The sequence below is a fragment of the Cajanus cajan genome, chromosome 3 (genome assembly GCF_000230855.2).
Source record: "Cajanus cajan strain Asha chromosome 3, NIPB_CcT2T_4, whole genome shotgun sequence".
Taxonomy (NCBI): Eukaryota; Viridiplantae; Streptophyta; class Magnoliopsida; order Fabales; family Fabaceae; genus Cajanus; species Cajanus cajan.
Genome location: NC_138519.1, coordinates 3828332 through 3854682, shown reverse-complemented (window position 1 = coordinate 3854682; position 26351 = coordinate 3828332). Strand labels below are relative to the sequence as shown.

Sequence of the window (26351 nt, the reverse complement as noted above, 5' to 3'; positions counted from 1 at the left end):
TTGCTAACGAGGTGTACCTTGGGGTCACCAGTGATGTAACTTGCTAACGAGGTGTACCTTGGGGTCACCAGCGATGTAACTGGCTAACAAGGTGTACCTTAGGGTCACCAGTGATGTAACCAGGTGTACCTTAGGGTCACCAGTGATGTAACCAGGTGTACCTTTGGGTCACCAGTGATGATATGTGAAACTTCCTTATGGCGCCACATGCATGCATTTATGAGTCGAGTTCATGACATTATTGCATGATAAATGAATGTATATGTGATATTGATGATGTATGTGTATTGTTTACATTTGACTTATATTTGTTGTGTGTGTGTGGGTGCTATCTAACCTTTATTTCTTCACCTAAAACTGAGTGAGAAGTTTCTCACTCCCTTGTTGTTTTTGTATATGTTTAAATTATGTTGCAGGTGATCAGCATCATGAGGATGTTGGTAATGAGGTTTAAGGCTTCAGTTGGGCATGCTCTGATAGGATGTGACATCGGGCATAGCTAGACTTATTTTGGATGTTATTGTTTTAAAAAGCTTTAATTTTCTCTTCTTTTGTAATTTTGAACGTTCTTGAGAAAAGACCAAAATGTATATCTTTGTTATATTATTTTTATTACATGAATTGAAAGTTATAAATTAATTCCTAACTAGGAGGCACTGCCACCTTTGCTGGAATTAATCTATATTTTTCTTTATATGATTTCTTGAATTTTTATACTTACAAGACGACTTTCTAAGATTTATGAGTTACGAATGTGAATCTTCTACTTTATGATGTTTGAGACAATTGTTTTATACATGAAAGATGGTACCAAATTATGAAAGATTTTATTTACTCAAATACAATAAGATAGTATTTTGTGTATTAATGTTGGGGTAGAGGGTGTCACACAGACTTGATCTATGTATTAAGAACTTTAAATTTAACGGTTAGATCGTTGAAATTTGATGTAAAATATGAGTTATTAAATGGAGTAAGTCTAGATAAACTTACTCCTAGAGTAAACTAATCCCTTTTTCTTTCTTTCTCTCTCTCTCTCTCTCTCTCTCTCTATATATATATATATATATATATATATATATATATATATATGAGGAGAGATCATTTTACTCCAGGAGTAAGTCTACCTAGACTTACTTGTTCAATAACTAATGTTTTACATCAAATTTCAACGATTTAACCGTTCAATTTAAAGTTTTTAATGCATAGATCAAATATGCAAATTTTTAGAAAATTTAAAAATTATTTGATACTTCGTTTCATTAATTCAAATTGACGGATAATCACAAAATCATTTTATATAATGATTTGAATTAATGAAATGAAGTATCAAATGATCCTTCCTCTATATATATATAAGTTTATCATACTCTAAAAGTGTAGTCTCCATCATCAAAGATAGTGTATCTCTAACCCATTCTTATGCTAATATGTTGACTTCCTCTATATATATATAAGTTAATCATACTCTAAAAATGTAGTCTCCATCATCAAAGATAGTGTATCTCTAACCCATTCTTATGCTAATATGTTGACTGATTGGTTAAGGAAGGTATCTAAGTGGTTGATAGTCTAGTTATTTGGTTTGCATATGCTCCCTAATTTACTTTTACCAGTTCAAGTTGATTATATGGGAACTTCTTCTCTAGAAGCATCTAATTGTTTATTTTGTTTCTCTTTTGTCAGCTTTTTCACTAATATAAAAAATAATTATTACACTACTCAATAACTTCTAATTTAATAATTTTTTCTCATAATTCTCCGTTAAATTGAAACTTTGTATTATCTTTAACATGTATGCCAACTTTTGTTAAAATTGAATAATAGAAAGGTGGTCAAACTATTCATATTTTAGTATATTTTTAAAAACATATATTACATTAATTTTGATATATATATATATATATATATATAATGAGGTATTTAATTTTATTATTAATATAAAATTTTGTATATATGAGAAAGAGATCAAATTATATTGTTGTAACTTTTACTCATTATTATACCATTCAATAATTTTATATAATAAAAAAGTTTGTTGCTCCAACTATTGAATTATAACTTTTATATTGCCTTGAATGCATTTGTCAAACTTTTGTTAAAATTTGACAACAGTAAGAAAGTGATCAAACTATTCATATTTTCATATATTTTAAAAAGTATATATTACGTTTATTTTGATTTATATGAATGAAGTATCAAATAATTTTGGATCAACATAAAATTTTGTATATATGAACTATATAAAATTAGGACCCATATTTTTTAAAATGTATCAAAATTATTATTAAAAAATTTTATGACCCCTTAAACATTATATAAAAAATACTATAAATTAATAGATAAAATTATTATGTTAGTTTACACTTTAAAAAAAGAAGAAAAATGTATAATTGATATATAATGTGATAGCAAGAGAGATAAAATGAGTTATAAATGCTAATGAATTATTTATGATATTAGAGTATTTCCACATAAATGTTAAAAAAAATTCTTACCCCTTTAAGTCAAACTATTAAGATAAGTTTACATTGTTGTTTTATTAGAAGTGACATAAATAATATACGATTTATAATCGGGAAGGTTAGTGAAATATTTTGTATTCAAAGATAATCATAAGTAATTCAAATTGAGTGAATTGATATAAATTCATCGTCTTACATCTTATAATTGCATGATTAGAAAAGAAAAAAAAAATTGAAAAGCGTCGCATACAAATATTCAACGTTGTTTTTAAGTATTTTAGAAGAAAAAGTCTAATTATGATATTAATAAATAAAATTATCTTAATTATTTATATCAATTTTGATGAATTAAGTGTTTGTTTCCTATAATTAATAAAAAATAGTATTTTTTTATATAAAAAAACATAAGTAAACACTTATAATGACTTGTTTTCAGTCCAATAAGTTAATTAACTAATTTATAAATTATCTGATTTCTTTGCAAACATAAATTTACTTGATAGTTATTTCACATACTTAAAAAAAAGTATTAAACCATGTTATTGCAAGAGTTTTAATTTTGAGTCCCAAAAATAGGAAAAATAAAAGGTGCATGATAAAAGGAGAAAAAGGGTGTGTATCCTTTATCTAAGGTTTTTGTTTTGCACATAAATGGCATGACAGAGAAAAGTGGATACAGTGAATACGATAGTGACTGCATTAATGGCAGAATCAAGAAGACGAAAAAAAGTTAGCATAAGATTGAGCAATGAATTGAAGTATACAATGCAATGCACACAGTGACATGCTCAGAGATGTCAAAGGTGGACGACTGAGCAGAAAAGAAGCATCAATGGAGGTGCATTTAATGACACACAGTGTACGGATTCAGCATCAAATAACCACTTCATTTGAATTAGTCACTAAAATTATATATCCCTCTAAATTTAGTTTTTTATTTTAATAAATTTCTGAAAATGTAATTTACTGCTCATGAGCCTCTTCTATTAAATAGGATTTGTTTTTTTAAAATAAAAATATATATGTAACAAGATAATATTATGTGGTATACTCATGATACATATATAAAATGAAATGTATTATATGTGTATGTCGTAACGAATATTTATCATATGATATGATTATAATATGATTTTTTAATCTTTAAAATTATAATATAAAGTTAATTTAATCTTTAAAATTATAATTTAGTGTTACTTTAATCTTTAAAAATTTTGGTAATTAATATTAGTATGAACTTTTATATATAAAACACAAGTTTTAGGAGATTTTTCTTTGATGATGGTGACTTTGTGAGTTCTTTTATTTATTTTGATATGTTCAATCTCAAAATTGAAACAAGATACTAATGCTTGCCATCTTGCAAAAATATGTTTTGAAACTAAATTTTTAACATTTTTTTGAAAAACAGATGGGGTTGCTTTGCAATCAGTTCTAATTACAAATCTTTTTGAAAATAAATCATATTGAAATTTTTGAAGGGCTTCAGTCGTCGGCTCCCCTATCATCAGGTCACCAACTTCCTTAACCTTCTGGCATTGGGCAGGCATCAGCCCACATACATGGTTTTATGACTTTGCGGAGACCTATGTTTTTGGTAAACAGTCGCCCGGGCCTGGTCACTGCGACCCCCTTTGTGAGGAGGCACCCCTTCTCCCGAAGTTACGAGACTATTTTGTCGAGTTGCTTAGAGAGAGTTATCTCGAAATAAATATTTATAAATTAAATTTTAATTTTTTAAAAATAAATTATTATTAAATAAAAATAATTTTTGTATTACAATATAAATTATTTATCATAAATTTTAAAGATAGTTTTATGTTAAAAAAATCTATTTATTCAATTTTTATATATAATTTACATAACATTTATTTATATACATAACTTGTTTTAAATTTTAGTTATACATAATAAATATTTAACGTGTATATATTGGATATGTTAAAATATTAGTTTTTATTTTAAATATGATTTTTTTTTCTTATCGTCAATTTTCCCCTTTTTATCAATTTCATTTTTTAAAATATATAAATAAAAATAGTTTATAATTTCTCTATATTTATATTTTATTTTCATAGTTAATTCTCTTATATAAATTACTATTATTTCTAGAAAGATCAACATATTTAACAATATATTTTAAAAGTGGTACAATTTTAAGAATTAAAATAGTTGTGTTATAATCATATGTCACATGGTGTATATACACCACATGATACACTTACGAGACACATGTCACTCCACATATGTACAATATATATGTCACATGATATTATCGTGTCACGTATGCACTTCCGTTTAAGAAAATATATCCTATTAACAAGAGACTTAAATGTTTGGATGGATAAAAAGGTTTATTTGGATAAAAAGGTTGTATGTTATAAAAGATTTATTTGTATTTAGCAAAATATTTTATATGGATCAAAATATAAAAGTAAATAAAATGAATTTCACTATTTTTTTTCACCTAAATCTCTTTATTTTTATTGTGTTTGGGTGTGAGGAGAGAGTTGGAGAAAGTGACAAGAGGTGAATGAGAAAATAAAAAAAAAATAGATAAGAATTAAAATAAAAAATTAATGTTGATCCACAAAAAACAAATAGAACATAAAAATAAAGAAATGATAAAAAAAAACTTATTTGTTTATTATAAAATAAATATTATAAATTGAATTTTGCACATGTCCTGATTAATGAGAGTGAAAATGAAATAGTAAAAATAAGTTTCGGTATTTGGTATGTAAGAAATGAGAGGAGGAAAATTACAAATAAATAAATAAATAAATAAATAAATTCACGATTGATTAAAACATATTTGTAGTGTTATAATTTATTGTGCTAATAAAAAATTGTATAATTTTTTTATTTATTTCTCTTTTCTCTATTTTTACTACATCTAACAACTAAACTTTTATTTTATTTCTTATCTTCTATTCATTTATATCTCTCTTTTATATTTCTCTCTACTTATTTCTACATATGTTTTCCTCACTACCAAATAGAACTTTCATTTTCATTGTATTTGGTTGAGAGGAAACAATTAGATGAAGTAAACAAAAATAAGCAATAAATGAAAGGAAGTAAACAAATATATTAGAAATTAAGGTTATTTAGTTGAATAAAATAAAATAAAATAAAATAATGAAAAAATAAAAAAATGTAACAACTTTTTATATAAAAAATTGAATTATTATCAACTTCTATATATAAAACACAAATATTTATCTTATACATAAGATTTATTAGAAACACTTTTTCGATGAGAGAATATTTAGAGATTCTTATAACTTTATATATAATTCAATTTTTATTTATTATAATTATTCATAAATTAAATTTTAGTATTTTAAAATAAATTATTAACAAATAAAAATAATATTGTGCTACAATATAAATTATTTATTATAAATTTAAAATATAATATGTATATTTAAAAATATTTATTTATTCAAATTTTATATATAACTTATATATTCAAACATAATATTTATTTATATATATAATTTATTTTAATTTTTAGTTATATAATAAATATTTAATATACACATTTCACATGTTAAAATACTAGTTATAAATTAAATTTTATATATATTATTGGCATTGAACTAACTAATTCGTTTTCTTTTATATTTAGTTCACTTAACCAATTATATTAGTAATATAATTACTTATGTGAACATGTGTGTGTGTGTTTTTTTTTAATATGCATGTTCATATAATATATTATGTATTAAAAAAATAATTGATTATATGAACCCCAAGGAGTAGCATATAATCATGGACAAACCTAGCTTAAGGATTACGAAAGGTTCCTTACTCTTTTTTTTTATATATAATTCTAAGAATTTATATATACAATATATTTTTTATTATATTAATTATTCTTATTTAGATAAATTATGTTACTATTATTGTAAATGATACCTCGAGAATAACGTAATCTATTTTAACTTAATGAATTTTTAAGACATGATTATGATATTTTCCAAAACAAATTATTATAAAAGTACATATCAATACTTTTCATAAAATTTATCTGTGACTTATGAAGCTGATATTTGATATTTGTAATATGAGATAATAAGAATATTTAGTTAAGCTGTATTGTTGGATGTAATGCATACAGGGTCCATATGATATGATACATAATTCATAATATTTTTTTGATACTAAGAAACAGAGGAAGGCCACATAGTGATTCATACTACATGGTTGTGGTGAGAATTAAAAATATAGCCTACAACAAAAGAGATTAAATGAATCTCACAAACTTTCCACCAAAGCATCTTATCCTGCAGAGCTCGTATTTAGGGTAATAAATGCAATACTAGCTGAAGTTTTTTATTATTTTTTTATTTGTTTTATTTTTATAAATTTATTTTTTAATTTTTTTTAAAGATAGTTGATAATTATTTTTATAAATATTTTACTTTTAAAATGATAAAAGTGCAACAGCAACTAGATTCTCTGCAAACAATGGAAAACTACAGTATTAGAGGATGAAGGACGCAGCTCAGTTTAGAATCATGCTTCCCCTTTCACCAAATTATTCCACACTGGATATTTCTCAACTCTCAAGCGACATTAATATAATAATAATATTTAAATATTACACAAACTTAATATCATAATTTTGTAAAATTATAATAAAATATTTTATATATTTTTATTTTTTTAATGTGTATGTAAAAGTCTAAATATAATATTTAAGTTTAAATTTTAATAAAATATAAAATTTAAATAATATAAAATATTAATATCTGGATATAAAAATTATAAATTAATATAAATGATTACATTATATCATTATAAGAAAATTATTAAAAATTATAAATAATAAAATTTATAATTTTTTATTTAATATATTTATTTATTTATCTTAAAAATATTTTAAAAATTTTAGAAAAAAAAAATTACTTTTTTAAAAAAGTCTAGTTCAACCTGATTTTTCAGACTAGTTCTTGATCGATTTTTACCAATTTTGAGTTGGTTCAATCAGTTCTTTACCAATTTATTTACACATCGATTTTATGATTCTTTCAGACCAATAGACAAATCAATTTTCAGATCGAACTGATTGGTTGGTTCTGACAACATTGGTATTTTTAGAAGAAAAAATTAAAAAAATAAAATAAACTTTTAAAAAATTAAAATTAACTTATACATAAATTAAAAATAAAATATTAAATAAATTAAGAACTAATTTTTTATAAATTAATTTTAACTTATGAAGAAATTTATTTAACTTTTCTTTTTTACTTTTCTCTTTTAAAAATGTTTAATTTCATCCAAAGTTACCTGTGTAATATGGGCTTCTTGAGCATAAAAAGAATAAGCATGCGGGCCTATACAAACCTTGGAGACCCTCCCAAGTCTTTTACTTGAAACCCTCACCAATGCAAAGTACTACCAGCTAACCCAATACTGTTCATTAGAGGTGTTTAAAATCGATCCAATTCAATATAAATTACATAAATCAAACCAAAAAAATCAAAATTTGAAAATTTGAAAACCAAAAACTCAAAAAGTTGATTTTTTTTAATTGGATTGAATCAATTTTCAATTCGAGAAAAAACAATTCAAACCAAATCAAATAGAACACTTTTATCTCACTATATATCTAATTATTGCCTTTTTTGAATTTGTTTGATATCTTATATTATGATAAGCAATGTATTGACTATTGAGTACTTAAAATTTACGTGTTTATTTGATTTTTTAAGTTAGTAATTTTATTCTATTATAAATATTAATAGATTATTTCAATTTATAACTTTGTATATTATGATTTATAATTATAATTAATAATTAATTAATTAATGATATTAAAAATTATTTTTGTTATAACTTTTTTCCCATAAAATAGTATAACTATTTTTAAAAAATTGAAAACATTTAATCAAAATCAAAATATATTTAAATTAGATTGAATTTTTAAACCAAACTAAATGGATGATCAATAAACAATCGAAAAAACTATCATAATTTTCTCTCTTAAAACCGATCTGATCCAATCAGTATATACTCCTACTCTTTATAAATGGGAAAAGAAACAATCCATATCACTATTTTTTTTAAAAACAATAATAAAAAACCAATTAATTAATCATGAAAAAGATATTTGCCGACCAAAAAAACCTATATAAAAAAGAGAGAAATAGTAAATTGGAAGTAGTTACGTCAACAAAATAGTGTAATAAAGTTTGCTGAAAAAGGGATTTTTTTTTTTATTAACTGTAGATTATTGCACGTCGCTCTTTATGTAGACTTTCTAGTTGTCTTTATTAAGCTGCAACTTGGAAGATTACAATTTTACATTTGTGTGGAAACTTCAACAAAATGATTTAAATAATTATCGAGAGTAACTTAATTTACGAAAATATTTATTACAATCGAAGGACTTCACGATCTAGGAAGTGTTGGAAACAGCGAAATAACAAATAAGGACCAAATATTGAATTTCACACTTAATCGAACATTCATTGCAAAGATAGTGACGAATTAAGCAACCTAAAAGAACTTGCTGATTATAAAAAAGAAAAGAAAACAAACTGTGGAATGAAAAATGTGGCGCATTACTTCATTATAAAAATCCATGAATATGGAAGATACCTAGAAGATAACATTTGAGTAGCATCATGAAATTAAGAAAGGAAGATTCCAACTAGTCGACCCTCGCCCCAAAAACCCCATTTAAAAATAAGGGCTCCACAAACTTGGTAAGGCCTTCAAGGCTTCACTCCTGGCGAAAAGCAATTGCGCCATGACAGAAAATGAGCAGCAAATTGTTGAGGTTTCTACAACTACGAATCTACAATCTAAAACACTAATAGAACCCATAACAGACCAAATACCACAATAGCATAGGGGAGGGGAAAGTTCATAACAAGGTATATCATCCCTAAAACCATTCAATAATAAAACTACGATACTAATAAAATGTAAAACGAAATAAATCTTCAAATGTCATCAACGGAAACCCAAACTGGACCCAGTAACTTACTGGCAGTTAAAAGCCAACATTAAACTTTTTAAAGGTCTCAATAATGTTTCAGGGCTCTCAAAACCAGAACTAATGGAAAAGCACTCGATAAAGGGTCCAACAATATCCAGTTTTTGACAGTGCGTCCTCTCGTGCCTCAACATATGCACCTGCTTGAGCCACGACCACACTAACCTATAGGAAATGCACACATGTCAGCAACAGCAAATGGAAAAACAAAATCATAGTTGACAAACCATGAGCTAAAACAATACTGAACACATGCCTATGTAATCATTAATTAATAAATGGTAAAATCTTTAAAATTTTAAAAATAATGATACACCAAAGTTGAAGTTCCACGTAAAGATATAACCATTAAAACTACATATTTTTGGCTGATCACGGTGCATTTATTTCATCCTTTTAAGAAATTAATTACAATATCAAAGACCTTTGTGAGAATGATTTTTTTCTTCGTTGAAACCAAGTTGCAGTTGCAAAGTTCTACATTTAATATTCATATTTATCAACCACTTTTAGAGATCACAATTCTTATCTGGACTTGGGATCCAGAATGCCCATCATAAATCCCGAAAACAAAAATCATGTCACTCACCACTGCTACTAGCCACAATTGTAAACACAACTCTGGTATTTACAGCCAATCACCGGCAATAAATTGCCTGATCAATTTGTGGTGGAATCTGCTTTATTTCAGTTCCAAGTTCTTGTTCAATCCTATATCTGAACAAAAGATGAAATACATCAGAAAACTACAGCAAGAATATTCTAAATTCACTCAAATATAATATAAATAATATAAATTACATACAAATTAAAGCGGTCCTCATAAGTAATCAAGTTCACCGCAAGCCCAAGGTGCCCAAACCTCCCTGAACGACCAACCTGTCATCAGCAGAGCATGCTTTATAATATGTATAATAACTACTATAAGAGAATGAATTAGGTAGGAAGTGAGCACAAATCGAACATACCCTATGCAAATAAGTCTCCGAGTTCTTCGGAAAATCAAAATTAATAACAACATTAACTGCTTGAATGTCAATTCCTCTAGTAAAAAGATCTGCAAATGTTTCACATAAAGAAATATGAAATTTTTGTATTATTATGACAATGTATATAAAAATAGAAAATCTAACCAAGAGTTAAATTATACAGATATTAATATATCACGACATAAAAACACTACAAGAAACACATATAGATTATACAATTATTGATTTCTAAAACTGCCTTCTAAACAAAGAAAATGAACCATAACTGGTAGGCAGGTTTCGCTCACAAGCAGCTGAGCAAAAAATTATCATTGGGGCCATTTATAGGAGGATGTGTCAGCAACATACCAGTACAAACAAGATTTCGACATGCACCATTACGGAAGTCATGAAACACCCTATTACGATGATCTTGCAGCATCTTTGCATGAATATAAAAACACGAATAGCCAAGTTCAGTGATTTTCTTGGCAAGGAGTTCAACCCGATTCACTGAATTGCAGAAGATGATAGACTGGTTTATTTGAAGCTGAAATAGAAGCCCTCATTGTCATGATCATATTCACAGGCTGCATATAATAAAATCAAGAGAAGAGAATAACAAAAGCAAACCTTAGAAAATAGAGTATTTAAGCAGTGGACTTTCTGCCTTTCTTCCACAAATGCATAAAATTGCGTAATACCCTTCAGAGTAAGCTCATCCATAAGGTTGATGACGTAAGGCTTATGAAGATACCTATCTTTGAAATCCTTTACAGTAACAGGAAATGTTGCTGAAAACATCAAGATTTGACGGTTTGTTGGTAGAAAATGAATCAGCTGCTCTATAGATGGTTGGAATTCTGGGGACAGAAGCTTATCAGCCTGAAACACAGAAAGCCATGTAAAGCCTCACACTAATAAGAAAATGCTATATAACTAAAGACAAAAATCTTAAAAGTGCCATAGAAAGAACATGCACAAATTATGGAAAAGAAAATATGTTCTGCTCTATACTTTAAAACATAAACAAGAAATCAATGAACAGAGACATTTGCTAGACAATATTAAGGAATACAAACTCCTAATCCCAGCAGATTGAACAAAAAATTAACAAAGAAAATATATAAATTCACATTAGATCATATTCACCTAAAAAGATTCAATCATGATTCTAACCTCCATCTTCCTATGCCTCTTTAAATATGAATGTATTTTACAAACTATTCATGCTTCCCAACCAAATTATAAAAATGAGTTATTTTCAAGTGAAATATAATTACCTCATCCATAACAAGCATAGCACAATCTTTCAGAATACAAACACCTTTCTTAGCAAGATCTAATATTCTTCCTGGAGTTCCAACAAGTAAATGAACTGGTTGATATAAGCGCATGATATCATCCTTCAGGCTGGTACCACCGGTTGTAACCATAACTTGAATTTTCAAGTGCTTTCCAAGCTCTTTACACACTTGAGATGTTTGCAAAGCTAACTCTCGGGTTGGGACCAGTATAACAACTGCATGATAGAAAAATACAGAGAAAATATTCAAAACATGGGTAAGGGCGATCATCATGCTTATGAAAAAAGTCAACGACTATGAAATAACTGATTGCAGAATTAAATCATGAACCAACAACTTAGTAATGAGATATCCATTAATTCAAAGGAAATTTCACAATCATGTAATTATAAATATAATTTAACATTATTCTTCATAAACTATAAATATAAATTAACATTATTCTTCATTAATTATAAATATATTACTTCAAATGTGGACACAACACAGGTTTGTTGGGTCAAGACTCAAGTGAAGAACAAAACAAAATATATTCAAACTTGTAACAGCTTCAATATGTATCATGACAAAGAACTAATAACATACAAAAATCAGCTTCTTGTCTTTTCAAATATCAGGTTGTTAGTGCAGCTCTAGCCGAAACCTGGCAGTCACAAATCCCATTTTATTTTTTAATAGAACACTGCTTCGAATAAGTAACAGGCTACCAGATAAGCTTATGGAACTGAGACAATTGTTATATAGTCTCTTAACTAGGTTATGAGAAGCATGCGAAAAGCAGAAGCTAAGAGGACTACAGGAGGACATCAAACCTTGAATAACATTAATATCCTGGTCAATTTTTTCCAGAGCAGGAATGCAAAATGCAGCTGTTTTGCCAGTTCCATTTTTAGCCCTTGCAAGAATGTCACTACCAGTTAGAGCAATAGGGATGCTTTCTTCTTGGATGGGAGAAGGCCTTTCAAAACCCTTTTCATATATTCCCATGAGAAGCTCTCGCTTCAAAAAGTAATCCTCAAATTCATTCCCTTTAGTTGCTGTTACATCCTGGGAAACAAAAAAGAAGACAGATCAAGACCAACATGTAAATATTATGAAGCAAAATTTAATAATAAAAAACTCCATAATCATAGTAGCTAAATCGATTAATCCATGGATGATATCAGTTATTGTGCCTTTCATGTAGATATTAGACATATTAAGTGAATATGCAAAATATAACCACACCACACTCAGATATCTAAAACTTAGGGTAAATGCTAGTGACTGCACTAGTTAGAAGGTATAAAATTCAGTACATCCACTAAATCTTTAGGCAAAGCATAAAGAGTCAAAGAAGTTTGTAAATTCTACAAGTATGATTGTAGTTTAAATAACTGACAATAAATCACCACTTGCCTAATAGAGTACAAGTCACTAAAAAGGACATGAATCTAGCACTCAAACACCAGATAAATTCTATAGCAAAAATGATCTTGACCAAAGACTTATAATATATTATGCAAAAATGACTCCATACTAATATGGATATGCAAATACAAAAAGTAAGGAATTAGAAATATCATAAATAAGATGTAATTCTCTAAGGATCTCAATGAAAAACCATGATTAACAGAAAATGCACATAACCAATAAACTCGGGCTGAGGCAGTATTTCATGACTGTACCTCTGTCCTATAGCGTGTATCAGGTGGTGGAATCTTTAGTCTTGCTTTCCAATCTTGTGAACTACTAAAGGAAAACCAAAAACAAATGAGGATAACATGAGAACACTCTTTCCTTTTGAAACAACAAAACCACTAAATAAAAAAATATAGCTTCATCTAGCAGTAAAAGAGCAAAATCATACAATGTGATCTGTGCAGCCTTCCTTATAACACCGATAGCTACACTTTAGTATAAATATTTTATAATTTATGATGTGAAGCATAGCAAAGTAGTCATCCATCGTATCTAAAGCAGTGACCGCAATCAATAAAACTTAAAAAACATAATCAAACATAATTAACAACAATATTATAGTAATAGTTGAAAGTTTTTATACCATAAACAGATAAACAATAAAACAAGCTTCAATGATTGCCATCCAATTGCATTAATTGTTATACATTCACAAGATTCAATTCAATTCTGAGACACAGCTATACAGATCACATTTACAATTGTTTTCGGTACTACATTGTACACTGCAGCAGAATTGCAGCCATTGGCCAATCCGAAATTTTAAACACAGCTTTTATCATTTCATCATTCCACATGCAAAGAAAAACATCTAAACACCATCAAGCCAACCAGCACAGCATGCACATTACAGAAAAACGACAAACAGCCACGCATCATCACCAAAACACATCAACAACAACAACAACACTGGAACCCTAACCCTAAACCATAAAAATCATATAATAAAACGACGTCACACCTGGAATCCACGGCTTCGGACTGCACGGTCTTCTCGACCTCGTCAACGGCGTTAACGTCTCTTCTGAGCCACTGCTGCTGTTGCTGTTGCTGCTGCTGCTGCTGCTGCTGTTGCAGTGGTTGCAACAAATGCCTCTGCACATAGTGCGGTTGTTGCTGGAACGGAGGCCGGACCTGAAACGAGTGGTTGTGGTTGTGGTTGAGGTTGTGGTTGAGGTTGGGATTCCGGTTGAGGTGGAGGTTGGGATTGAAAGCACCTCGGGCGAGGCCAATCCCGGGAGGGTACCTCTCTCTGTTGTTGTTGGTGTTCATCAGGCCGATTGAAAACCCTAAAAGCTCAACCGCGAGAGAATCTAACCTAAAGTGCCGAAAGAATTTACAAATTGGGAGGAAAAGTAAGGGTGTGAGGGAGAATCTGAGAGGTTAGGGTATTGTACAGAGGAGAAGCGTTAGGGTTTGGTTCTGTTGGGGGAAATGGAAATCAGAGAGGAAATGGTTGGAGAGATCTAGAGCAGAGAGAAAATGAGAAAGAGAGAGAGAGAGAGAGGGTTTTGTGAGGTTTTTAATTTTTATAGTTGAAGTTGAGAGAGAGAGAAGAGGGGAATGGATTTGATGCGTATGTTTGGAAGGGTTAAGGTTGAGGAGAAGAAAACAGCACAGAAAATAATGCAGAATTCTCTAATCTTTGATACTTCCCTCTTCTTCTACTCTACTTTTCTCATATTCTACTTTCGCCCCAATTCTTTATTCTATTCGTAAACTTCCCCACTTTTCTTCTTTCCGTCCCTGTTTCCTACGGCGCTTGTCGTTTTATTTTTCCTATCTGATGTTTACACTTTACAGGGCGGCTAACTAAGTTTTTATTTTTAAAATCATTCTAATCAAATAAAAAAAATTTATGTGAAGTTCAATTTATTTAGGTTTCAATCAATTATAAAATCTGAATGAAACTAGATCAGTATTTATAGTTTGATTTGATTCGGTTTTTATAATTTTCATTTTAAAATTAATTTAAAATATGTAACATTATGTTAGTTATTTAAAATTATATGTAAAAAATAAAATTACAAATATATAAATATTTAAATATTTTGATTAGTTAATGTATTTAATATTAATTTTTTATTTTATTTTATTTTATTTTAATAAAAAAATATTTTTTAATGTAATTTTAATTATTATATTAAATATTTTTCTCATATATATAATTTATTATTTAAAAAAAATATTTTTAATGTTATTTACAGTTTTTTATTTTGAAATTTAGTTTACTAGCTTATAATTTTATATAATAAAAAAATTATGTTACGTGTTAATTTAGTATACATTTATTATATATTTAGAAAAAATATATATTTACAAATAAATGTAGTTTGATTTGCTTTAAAACTATTTCACATTTTAATCTGAAAATTAAATCAAATTGCGTAATTTTAAAATTTAAAAATTAAATTGCTAATTTGTGATTTTTCATCAGTTTTTATCTTCTTTTTTTTATTGGTTTGTAGTTTTTAGTTTGGGTTGATTCAATTTTGAATATTTCTAATTTTATACTTTAGTAATATGCCTAAATATATATTAATAAAACTTGCATTAAATGAAAATACATAATATTAAAAATAAAATTTTCAAATTTTTATTGGAAACTGACACCAATCACATTTAATAAATTATACCTAAGTTTTGTTCTTAAAATAAAGACTAAACTTAAATATTATTTCTTAAATGTGGATAATATTGTTCTCTAATTAAATTGAATTTTAACTTCGATAATATACATCTACATTCAATATAAATTTCATTAATATATATTGTATTACATCTTCCTATATAAAACTTAATTAACGAATATATCAATATGAAAAAAATAGTTATTTAAATTGATGATAATAATTTTTTCATATATATATATATATATATATATAATATTTTTCCTTCTTCTAAAATTACCCTTATTACTTTTTTTTCTTATTTAATATTTATAAGTTTTAATCAATTAAAGTGTATGTCTTATATTATTTATTTATCTTAATTAATATTCATTTTTCTTCTGACCAATTAAAATGTATATTTTTTTAAAAAATTTATAATTAATATATTTTATCAAATTAAATAATATATTTTATTTATAAGCATTTTAGTTTAAAAATAATAAACATATAAGACTATATAAATTATATTTTATATAAAGGAATAAGTAATTATCTGGATCTTATAAATAGGAATAAAATATTTATATATATTATCAAAACTAAATTTTAGTTCTAATTAAAAAAATAACACTAATCACAGTTAAAAAGAAATTACACCTAAGTTTTGTTCTTAAAATAATAATCTTTTTTCCCCTTTTAACCTTGAATGTGTAATTTAAATTTTAACTAATATAATTTAAATTAATTTAATTATTATATTTTCAAGGTCAATATAAATATTTTTTTGACAATACTAATTTTGAGAAAAAATAAAGATTATTCGTTATGTGTTAGAGCATATTCAGGAAAGTTTAATTTTTCCTTTTTTTTTAAAAAAAAAATAAGATTTGTAAAATGAGTTTCATGTTTAATTTTTCCAATTCTTTTTACAATATCTATTTAAGGAATAAATAAATATTATTCATTATGTTTGAGCATATTTGAGAAAGCTTAACCTTTTCCAATTCTTTTTTTAGACTATAGTTAAAATTTATAAATATTTTTTTTTTTGTAAAAATAAATTATCTTACGTATATAAAAATTTGAAACAGAATTATTTATAAAAAAAAATCTTTAAAGACTGGTTTGCAATATAAAAAATTAATTTTTATTGTATCTAAAAAAAATCAAATATTTCAATATTACTTATCATCAAACTTTACCTAAATAAAAATTTATTTTAATAACAATTTATCATAATTATAATTAATTATCGAAATGATTTAATTTTTAATGTTGTTTCAAATACACCTTATACTATACACTAATTTGGTATATGATTTTGAAGTTCAATATATATTATGTATTAAACTATAAACTAATCATTAGATTTTCAACGTCAACATAAATCTGTATTAAAATATCAGTTTTAAGAAAGAAAGAAAAATATATGGTTAATTATATATTAAACTAGAAACTATTAAAAAAAATTAGATATTTGATTTGAATTAATATTTAAATTTATTTAAAATATAATTACTTCCATTGCAAATCCATTAGATTTTTTGACAATTGCAAACCCACGTGGAGCTCAAATCCTAGTCCATGTTTACTCTAAGTCTACCATATATCACAATATTGAGACAAATGGACGATAGATGTTCTTTACTGTTAACTGAAATGTATCTTTTGATGGGAAGATGAGCCTATAACCTACGTGTCGTGGGTTGATTTCATATTATAATTTCTTTTGCATGGTTAGTCACTAATATAGTCAAATTGATTATATTATATCTAACCAAGTTTTTTATTTGTATATAGAGTTCATGGCACCCCTAGTGCGATATATTAATATAACTTTACTTTTCAGAAAAAAAAAAAAAAAGAAAAAAAAAATTTCTCACCGTTAGACATGTCAAAACAAACTGTCTAGAAAAATGGACCACTTTTGCATGGGTTGTGTTTTTATTGGCCTAATCTGATCTATTGGACACTGAGTCACTTTATTTTATGTTTAATAATTTTATATTTAAGTTGAAAAGAAAATGAAAAAAAAAAAAAAGTATCAAGCCTCATTTTTACTTGTCCTACCTAGTCTCGCAGGACAGGTCAATTTTGACACTTTTTCTCACCATTTCATGAGCCTTTCCACCTTGTCAAAGAAGAGTTATGTATATGAACTTTAGTGATTAGCATATTGTACTCTTCTACAATAAGCAACCTCATTTAAGTTTTTCTAAAAAAAAACACATTTAAAATATGGCGAAACTAGATCTCTGAATGAGGAATTTTTCAATACATAAAATTTAATTAAGATTTTGTTTAACAAGTATTAGACTTACCTCATAAAAATCTATTTGAGCGTAAGTAAGAATCAATATATATTAGATTGTTCTGATTTAATTAATAATTTCAAGTTTCCAGCTTGAGTTTGGAATATGTAGCTTCATCAAATATTAAAAAAATAAAATAATATATATATATATATATATATATATATATATATATATTTATATTTACCGCTCATAGCACTCTTCCTCAACTCGAGCATGGTTGCCTTTAGTTGAGACTACATGTGATCACCAAAAAAAAACACATATCACTGAAACTAATCACCCATTGATATGTGTTGCATTTTGTTACAATGTTTAATTCTTATTACTTTTACTTGAAACAATTTTAGTGTTTTAAACAAAAACTAACTGAAATCACAATATTTTGTTATCCATCGATTAATATCAATATTTTATAATATTATAATTTTATTAAGAACACATAATGATTGTGTGAAAATTACTTGGATAATAATTATAACTTAAATAATTTAATTATGTTTGAGAAAGTGTTTTAGTTTTTAATATTGGAACTTTAATTTCAAATATTTCTATGTTTGACTACTTTAATTTCATATTTTTTATATTATTTTTTTATTTATGTAAAAATATACACTATTTTAATAATAAGTTTTTATTTAAATTTTAAGATAAAATAATGTATTTTTTACGTTTTAAAAAGCAAATATCTGCAAAAAAAAAATTAAGAAAACCAATTAATCTCAATCAAACTAATCCATTTCTTATTAGTTTGATTTAATTTGGATCACAATTTTTTTTTAAAAATTCAATCTAAATCAAACAAGTCAAAATTGATTAGTTCAAATTTTAATTTATTCAACAATCAGGTGATGAACACCCCCAAGAAACTAGAGGATCACTAGCCTGGTTGGTAATCAAACTTCCTTAGCAATCCATACCTATAAATATCAAAGTGCTTCATCCTAATATATTGTTACTATACTGAAATTTCTAGTAACTTAAAACAAAGTATGACCACTTTGACTACCATGCTCAGTCGTTACCAAAATAACAGTTCACCGGAGAAATCACCTATATTCAAGTGTGGATTTCTCATTTGAGTCACTTCCAATCATTAGTTTTCTTGCTTCAAAGTTCAAATATAGATATGAATGTTCTACAAATGTTATTTTCACCTTAGTTATAATTTAAGAAGGCGATGTTTTACGCTTTTTAAGAGATAAATAATCTAACATTTCAGTCTTCGTTATTATATTTATTAGATGCCCAAAAATTCATTACACCGATGCGCAAGAGATGTTATTGTGATCATATATACCACCAACCCGACACTGACGCTGGTGCATCAAGAAAAGGCAAAAGAAGCTAACATTGTGAAAATAGAGCTGGTCTTTCAATAGAGCTGCAGAAAATTGAGATATCAGAGTATAGACATGGCAATCTCAAGAATAAATGTAATTTTTATGCTAATGCAACATAGCAGTTGGCTACTTCAATGCCTCTATGATCTAAACAATAAGAGGCATTGCCTTGTGAAAATATTATGACTAAAATTTGACTGAAGTGAAAACTTGACTTGAACGCCTCTACAATTTGACTGATGCAAAATAGCGTTGGACCACTACAGTTTGGCACTTGGCAGTGCCCACAAACTGCTCTTTTAGGAGTTCAGTTTTAAAAAACTGAACTTGAAAATGGTTTTCATTTTTTATTTAAAACAGTTCATTTTTTATTTTAAATTTAGTTTAGTTCAATTCTATATCAATTTAGTTCAGTTTATTTTCTCTTGGCTTAGAGTAAAGGTAACAAATGAATTCATTTATCCATTATCCATGTATAAATAAATTCATCTAATCCTTCATTACAATAAAAATAAATAATAGATCGGATTCAATCCATCAATTTAATTTTATGAATGTTTAATGATTTACCCACTACTTTTTCAAAATCATTAGACTATAATATGTGATGTTTATTGGATTGAATTTTTAAAAACTATTTTGACATAAAAAAAAAGTCTAACTAATTTTAAAAGATTATAAAAAATATATAATGACTTATAAAGAAAAAAGAGACAAATAAAATATTTCAAAAAAAATTTATTTAATTTTTAAAACACTAATTTTGCCAATGGATTGGATATCTATCCATGAAAAATTTGTTAATAAATGAATTAGATATTTTTTTTTCCTTTAAATTGATTGAATTTTAATAGATCTAAATAGATTAATAGATTATTTTTATTTTATCTATTATGATCAGTCTAAAAACTTATCTAATCCATCCATTTGTCACCCCTATCCTAGAAATAGGTACTTGCTTATTGATACTGATAGCGGACTAGGTGGTCTATTGCAGTCACTTGGGTAAATTTCCAAAATATTGCAAGTTGCAATACTAACAAACTTATTATTAGAAAATCACAACCACCAGCAGTGAACTTTCTTAATTCATATAATTAGAAACGATGATCAACAATAAGAATTGTCTTGTTATGAACTCTGATTCATCATATATATATTTGGCAATAGATTATAGACTGCGAAAATGATTTAAAATTAAAACATTTAAATTAAATGTTCTGATGCACAGAGTTCAGTTCATCAAAAACTACGACTATAATAACAAAACTCAATAAGAAAATGGCTACTTTATAAGCTTGTTATTGCATTCCAGATTTCCACCTTCCAAGGTAGACTGAATCAATCTCAGAAAATTTAATTGCACATATAGGACAGAGACCTCAACCAAATTAGGCTAATGGTTTCAACTCTCAAGTGCATAGAGTTTACACTCGGGAAAAAGACAAGTGGATTATATCATTCTGATAACAAAAGTTAAATTCAAAAGTGTCATCACATAAACAACTACTTGTCTATAACTCAAAAGAGTACCTACAATATGATTCCAGAGAAAGGTGAAAGAATAATTTATTTGTTGCGTTTTGCAGCACGCCTTCCTTGGCCCTTCTTGGGTGGTCCTTTTCCTCGTCGCTTCAACATTTCAAGTTTGGATAGACGTCTACAAAGAGCAAGATAACAAATGTTGAGTGAGTGGAAATCAATGTTAGATAACTGGTAAAAGCTACCAAAGATTTCAACAGTAACATTTGGCTGCTTAGTTTCTAGTTTCAGACATAAATTAGCATTGCTGAATACGCTTGATGCAAGACAACATAGTCACATTCACAGTGGAAACCAAAAACACACTTCACCAGTTCACCTGATTTAAATATCCTAGTTTTCATATTGAGAAAGTAGTGCACTAGTTACTAAAACTGAAGTTTAACAGAAATAGTCATCAGTCACCATCTTCAGTATAATTATTTCTAACTTGTAAAGGAGGGTTAGTTAAACAGAATATAATTTCCACCAAATCAGTTCTTTCTATCTTTCTATTTTGAAAGCTATAAACTAAGTTCAAAGGCAAACAGTGGACAGAGGCAATATCAAACATCCATAGAAAATGGAACAAAAATTCAGAAGGTATATTTTACCTTCAGATCGAAAATAATCCCCCAAGACAACAATTGGCTAATTATATCCAAGACAGAAGAGAAGTGCTAACAACATACTCCTCACTTGTTTGTAACACTCTTTTTTATAATTAGTTAAAATTTATTTAAAACTATAAATATTCATGCGAAGGGAAACATTAAATAAGGAATGAGACCTAAATTTTGTGTCTCGTGTTGAATAGTATAATTCAAATATATGGACTGATTGTACAGTCTGAATGTATAAACTGATAGTTTAGTTTGTACATATAGTCTGTAGGTATCATTTATATAGGGATGAGTATTCCTGTGTAATACACAAGTGTGAAAACGAAATTTTTCTTTCCCTTAGTTTTCCCTCTTTATTGTTCTTATTTTCTATGTATGATTATGTGAGTTTTTGTGTCTGTCATCCTCAACAATTCTCAATAAAATTTTAGTCAAATAATAAAGAGTATGTTAAAAGCTCTTTCCATTCTCCGAATTATAATGTGTTTAACATATTGAGGAGACAACCAACATTGCTACTGCTGTCCACACCTCACACCACACACCACACCAAAGCATTCAATGCATAAACTGATCGAGCTCACTCGCCCCAACTTAAAAAATTGTGCAAAACGGTTTCAGGTTAACACACATATTCTCGACTAAACGAAGCACCGAATCATCAAACCCCATTCCAGACCCCTCCAGTAAAAAATGGAACTTTACGATACCATTCAACTCATTAACCAAAATAAGAAAACCCCACTAACTCGCACACCCTGAAATCCACAGTAAACCCCACAAAAACCAAAAACATAAAAACAAGTTCACAGAGGCATAAACACAAACAGGTAGTGCGCATTCCCGTGTGGGCGCGTGCAGGCAAAAAACGAAAGGTAAGAAAGTGAGACTGCGTGAGAGAAAGAGAGTACTCTTGTTCTTCACGGGCCATGACAAGAGGGTCGTCTTTCTTGATGTCGTGAGGGTACCACTGAGCGACTTTCTCACCGAAGAGCTTCATGCGGAGAACCTTGTGAGCCGATTTTTTGCCAGCGGGGTTCAGTTGGTGGCCGAAGATCCTGGCTCGTGCTTCCACCACTCCTTGATTTATTGCTGCACTCAACATGTTCTTCAAACTACCACTAGCCATCTTCGCTGCTTTTTTGTCTGCGAGAAAGAGAGAAATCGATGCCACCGGGTTTATGAAATCATTTTGTGGGTATTCTCATTTTAACCCCACAATAATGCCATTTTTCAACTAATGTCCCTGCCTTTTTTTTTTTTTTTTTCCTTTTCTTTTTAATCTTGTAATCTTATGTTATGTGGTCTCCTACAGTATTGGATGCGTTAATTTGAACTGATTGGTTTGGGCCTAGCCTGGTGGGTCAATTTAGGTTTGGGCCTGGCTCGACAGATTTTGGACCAGCTCACAATGTAATAATATTTTTTTTTTTTGTCTTTGGAGTATTCACTCCGAGCAATGATTAATCTCCTCGCTATATTGGAAGTACCTTAAAAAATGGGATAGCTGACCCCAAGATTTAACGCGGCTGCATACACAAAGTATGATTTTTTTCTTTTTAAGATATATTATTTTACTACCAAAAAATAGTGCATATATTTTTAACGTAAAATTTAATTTTAATAGCTTACAGAATTAAAAATGATGCGCAGTAATTTAAATAAATTTATATTAGTTAAAATAATAATAAAATGCTTCTAGATTTTTTGTAATAAATTAACGTTAAATCTTCGTATTAATCCTCTTACAAATCTTTGTTAGTTGTTACTATCTTATAAAGAAAAGATTAAATTAAAATTAAATATATAATATTGATCAAAATATTAATATTTAATAACCACTATTCAAAAATAATTGAATACTAAAATTTGGTCTTTGTATAATTTTTTTTTCAATTATACAAAATTGTTTATTATTAAACATTGAACAATTTTTTTATTTGTTTTAATTGCGGATTTTTTGTTTGTTTTAATTTTTGATACTTGGAACTATTTTTTTTTTTTTAGATTCATTTAATAGAATGTCAGGTTGAGTTTCAATAACAATATGTAATACTTGACACCTCTATACAATGTCATTGTCAATACTACCTTAATATGTGTGGATATTGATCAAATATTTTTTTAAATAAACTAAATATTTTTATTACCTTTTGTAAGGCATGTAATCGTGTCATTATTTTGCAACACCCGAGAATCCATTTATTCTTAAATTACAGTATCCAAGCACACGTGACTACGTGAGAGTTTGTGGACTGTAGAAGTAATATTTTTAGTACAACAATTATATCATGACAACTCAACAATCTTTTCACTAAGGTTGTAGTTATTGCATTTTGCAAGGCTAATAATAATAAGACCACACAGCTTTAGGCTCCTCTCCAAGCTCTTTATAATTTCTTACAAAAGTTAATTTTAATTTAAATTATTAAGTGGTATATTTTGTTGTATTATTTTTAATTAATTTCTTAGTAAGATATTGTACAATTTAAAAATATGCACGTACATATATATAGTTGTAGATTATATTGATTTGAGAAATTTTATTATCATTTAAAAGGTTATAGAAAATTCAGTTTACATTTGTTTTTAATTTAAATAAAAAATGATATCTACATGATCATTTTTTTTAATTTAAGTTTTTAGATTTTATTTGAGATTAACTATGATATAAAAAAATTAAAAGAATAAAATGGAAATTTATTATGAATTTATTAAGTAAAACTTAAATAAAAAAATTCTCTAAGGTCTAAAAACTTCCTTTTCACTCTTCAATTAATTTTTATTTTGTTTGAATAAAATTTCTCATAAATATATATATATATATATATATACACATAAAATAAATTATTATTCATTCTAAATTACAACAAGAAATGTAACCTATAACAACTCAGCATTACCCTATCAAGGAAATAAGTTAAGTCAAAGTCTTGGCATGCAAACTACCCATTTTATTATATATACGAGTATGTAAATTATTGTTCATGCATGTTTCTTACACAATTATTTTCCCCTCAACTTCCTTTGCAAGCAAAAATTATTGTAGTTAGTCAACTTATAATCTATTTGGCTTGGTTCATATTGTGTTTATAGCCTTCCTTAAAATGATGTTATATAAAATCTGTTTGTTTTAAACTTTTATTTTTTAGAATATAAAAAATGGTTTATGATTTGGAGATCTTGTGAAGTATTTGGTAATAGTTAATTATGAAAAACAGTTTTAATTTAGAAGTCAATTATAATTTAACTTATTTTTAGAAGGTACACAATTTTCCTTAAATTTTTTTTTGAGTCTAATTGGTGCATGCCATGTGCTGATAAAGGTAATTGTTTATCTTATAAGCGACGAAATTAAGATGTGATCAGTCAAACCATGATTCAGCATAAGGAAATATAAAAATAAAAAATGAAAATGAATCACCATAAGTCCATAAGGACCCCAGTTTCAATGCACTAAAACGGATCTCACAAACAGTTTCTTAGGTTGTAAGAAACAAAATTGTATAAATAATAAGAAGAAAATAGAAAGATGATAAAATGAGTATTATAATGAAGAACAATATATATATATAAAAAATACTGTATATTGTAGAATATGTACAATTCATACAACATGTTCAACATATAAATAGAGGAAACCATTTCCATTTATGCAACGAGTACAAATAAATAGAGGAGTAGTTGTTATACATATAAAGAAACCATCGTCATTTATACAACACGTACAATCAAATAGTTATAAATGATATATTTGTTTTCTTTCTCTCAAATAATTTATACTTAAAATTGTGTTCATGTTTTTAATCGATATTTTTTTTACAAAGATGACAGTAAAATTCAATAATAATACTTTATGTACATTATCTTAATTATCACATCACTAGGAATATCTAAAATTTAAGAGTGAATGCATTTGTATTTATTATATGTATTAGAAATCGGTCAACCCATTTTAAAAAGAGAGTTTGGTATACCAATTTTTTTTTTAAACTTCTTTTGAGAATTTAACATTAAAAATGTTAGTTTATTATTTAAAAATAGCGTTATCAAGAAATATTATTTTTTAAGAATTTGTTTTGCATAAGTTCTTTACAAAATTATTCTCACGACGGAGGTGAAAAACTATTTTTTTTAGATAATTTTTTTAATATAATAATAGTATTTTTATTTATATATTTAATGTATTAAAAATCTCTGATTCTCATATAACATTTATAAACACTTTAAAAAAATATTCATGAGTAACCAAATTAACATATTTTCATGATTTTTAAACATAAAAAAAATTTATTTACCAAATGCTTTCTAAGGAAAATCTTTAGGAAAACTTAAATGAGATAGAAAATTGAAGTTCATTTAATGATAGTGTTTGTCCTAATTTAATCTCAACTTCTTCATAAAAGATTAGTTGAACTATTTTTTTTTTCTTTCCAAATAAGTAGTTTTTAAATATTATATTTTAATGAAGGAAAGAAAACTTAAAAAACAATAACCAATTTTTTGATTTTTTGTTAATGATATTTTATCCATGACTATAGTGTGGGCTTCAAGAAAAGAGCTCGTGTATCCCAACAAATAGTAATGCTCTATTTTTGAGGATTCAAACAAATTATGTTAGTTATACGCCTTCGTCACTTTGTCTTTCTCTATTGGGGGAGACTCAGACAAATACGTTTTCAGGGGTGACACACACGTGCCACGTTCATACTCATACACTCTTAATT

The 26351-nt window shown here is 27.0% G+C and overlaps 2 protein-coding genes across 3 annotated transcripts; both read right to left on the bottom strand.

The window, feature by feature from the left end:
* Positions 1-9019: 9019 nt before the first annotated feature.
* On the bottom strand, positions 9020-14865 carry LOC109813396 (DEAD-box ATP-dependent RNA helicase 8). 2 transcript variants are annotated; one of them, XM_020377576.3, is made up of 10 exons: positions 14175-14865; positions 13420-13483; positions 12565-12799; positions 11729-11967; positions 11079-11330; positions 10815-10995; positions 10446-10534; positions 10283-10356; positions 10067-10194; positions 9020-9642 (listed from the first exon to the last, which is right to left on the bottom strand). In XM_020377576.3, exons 1-9 carry the CDS (start codon positions 14483-14485, stop codon positions 10116-10118), a joined length of 1524 nt encoding a protein of 507 aa, XP_020233165.1. In that variant the 5' UTR covers positions 14486-14865; the 3' UTR covers positions 9020-9642; positions 10067-10115. The 2 variants fall into 2 exon arrangements, with proteins under 2 accessions (XP_020233165.1, XP_020233166.1); XM_020377577.3 differs by having other exon boundaries at positions 13420-13480.
* Positions 14866-20754: 5889 nt separating this feature from the next.
* Positions 20755-22822, bottom strand: LOC109813401 (37S ribosomal protein S27). The gene is made up of 2 exons (XM_020377584.3): positions 22536-22822; positions 20755-21140 (listed from the first exon to the last, which is right to left on the bottom strand). The coding sequence occupies exons 1-2, from the start codon at positions 22751-22753 to the stop codon at positions 21050-21052; spliced, it is 309 nt and encodes a 102-aa protein (XP_020233173.1). The 5' UTR covers positions 22754-22822; the 3' UTR covers positions 20755-21049.
* Between the last annotated feature and the right edge of the window lie 3529 nt (positions 22823-26351).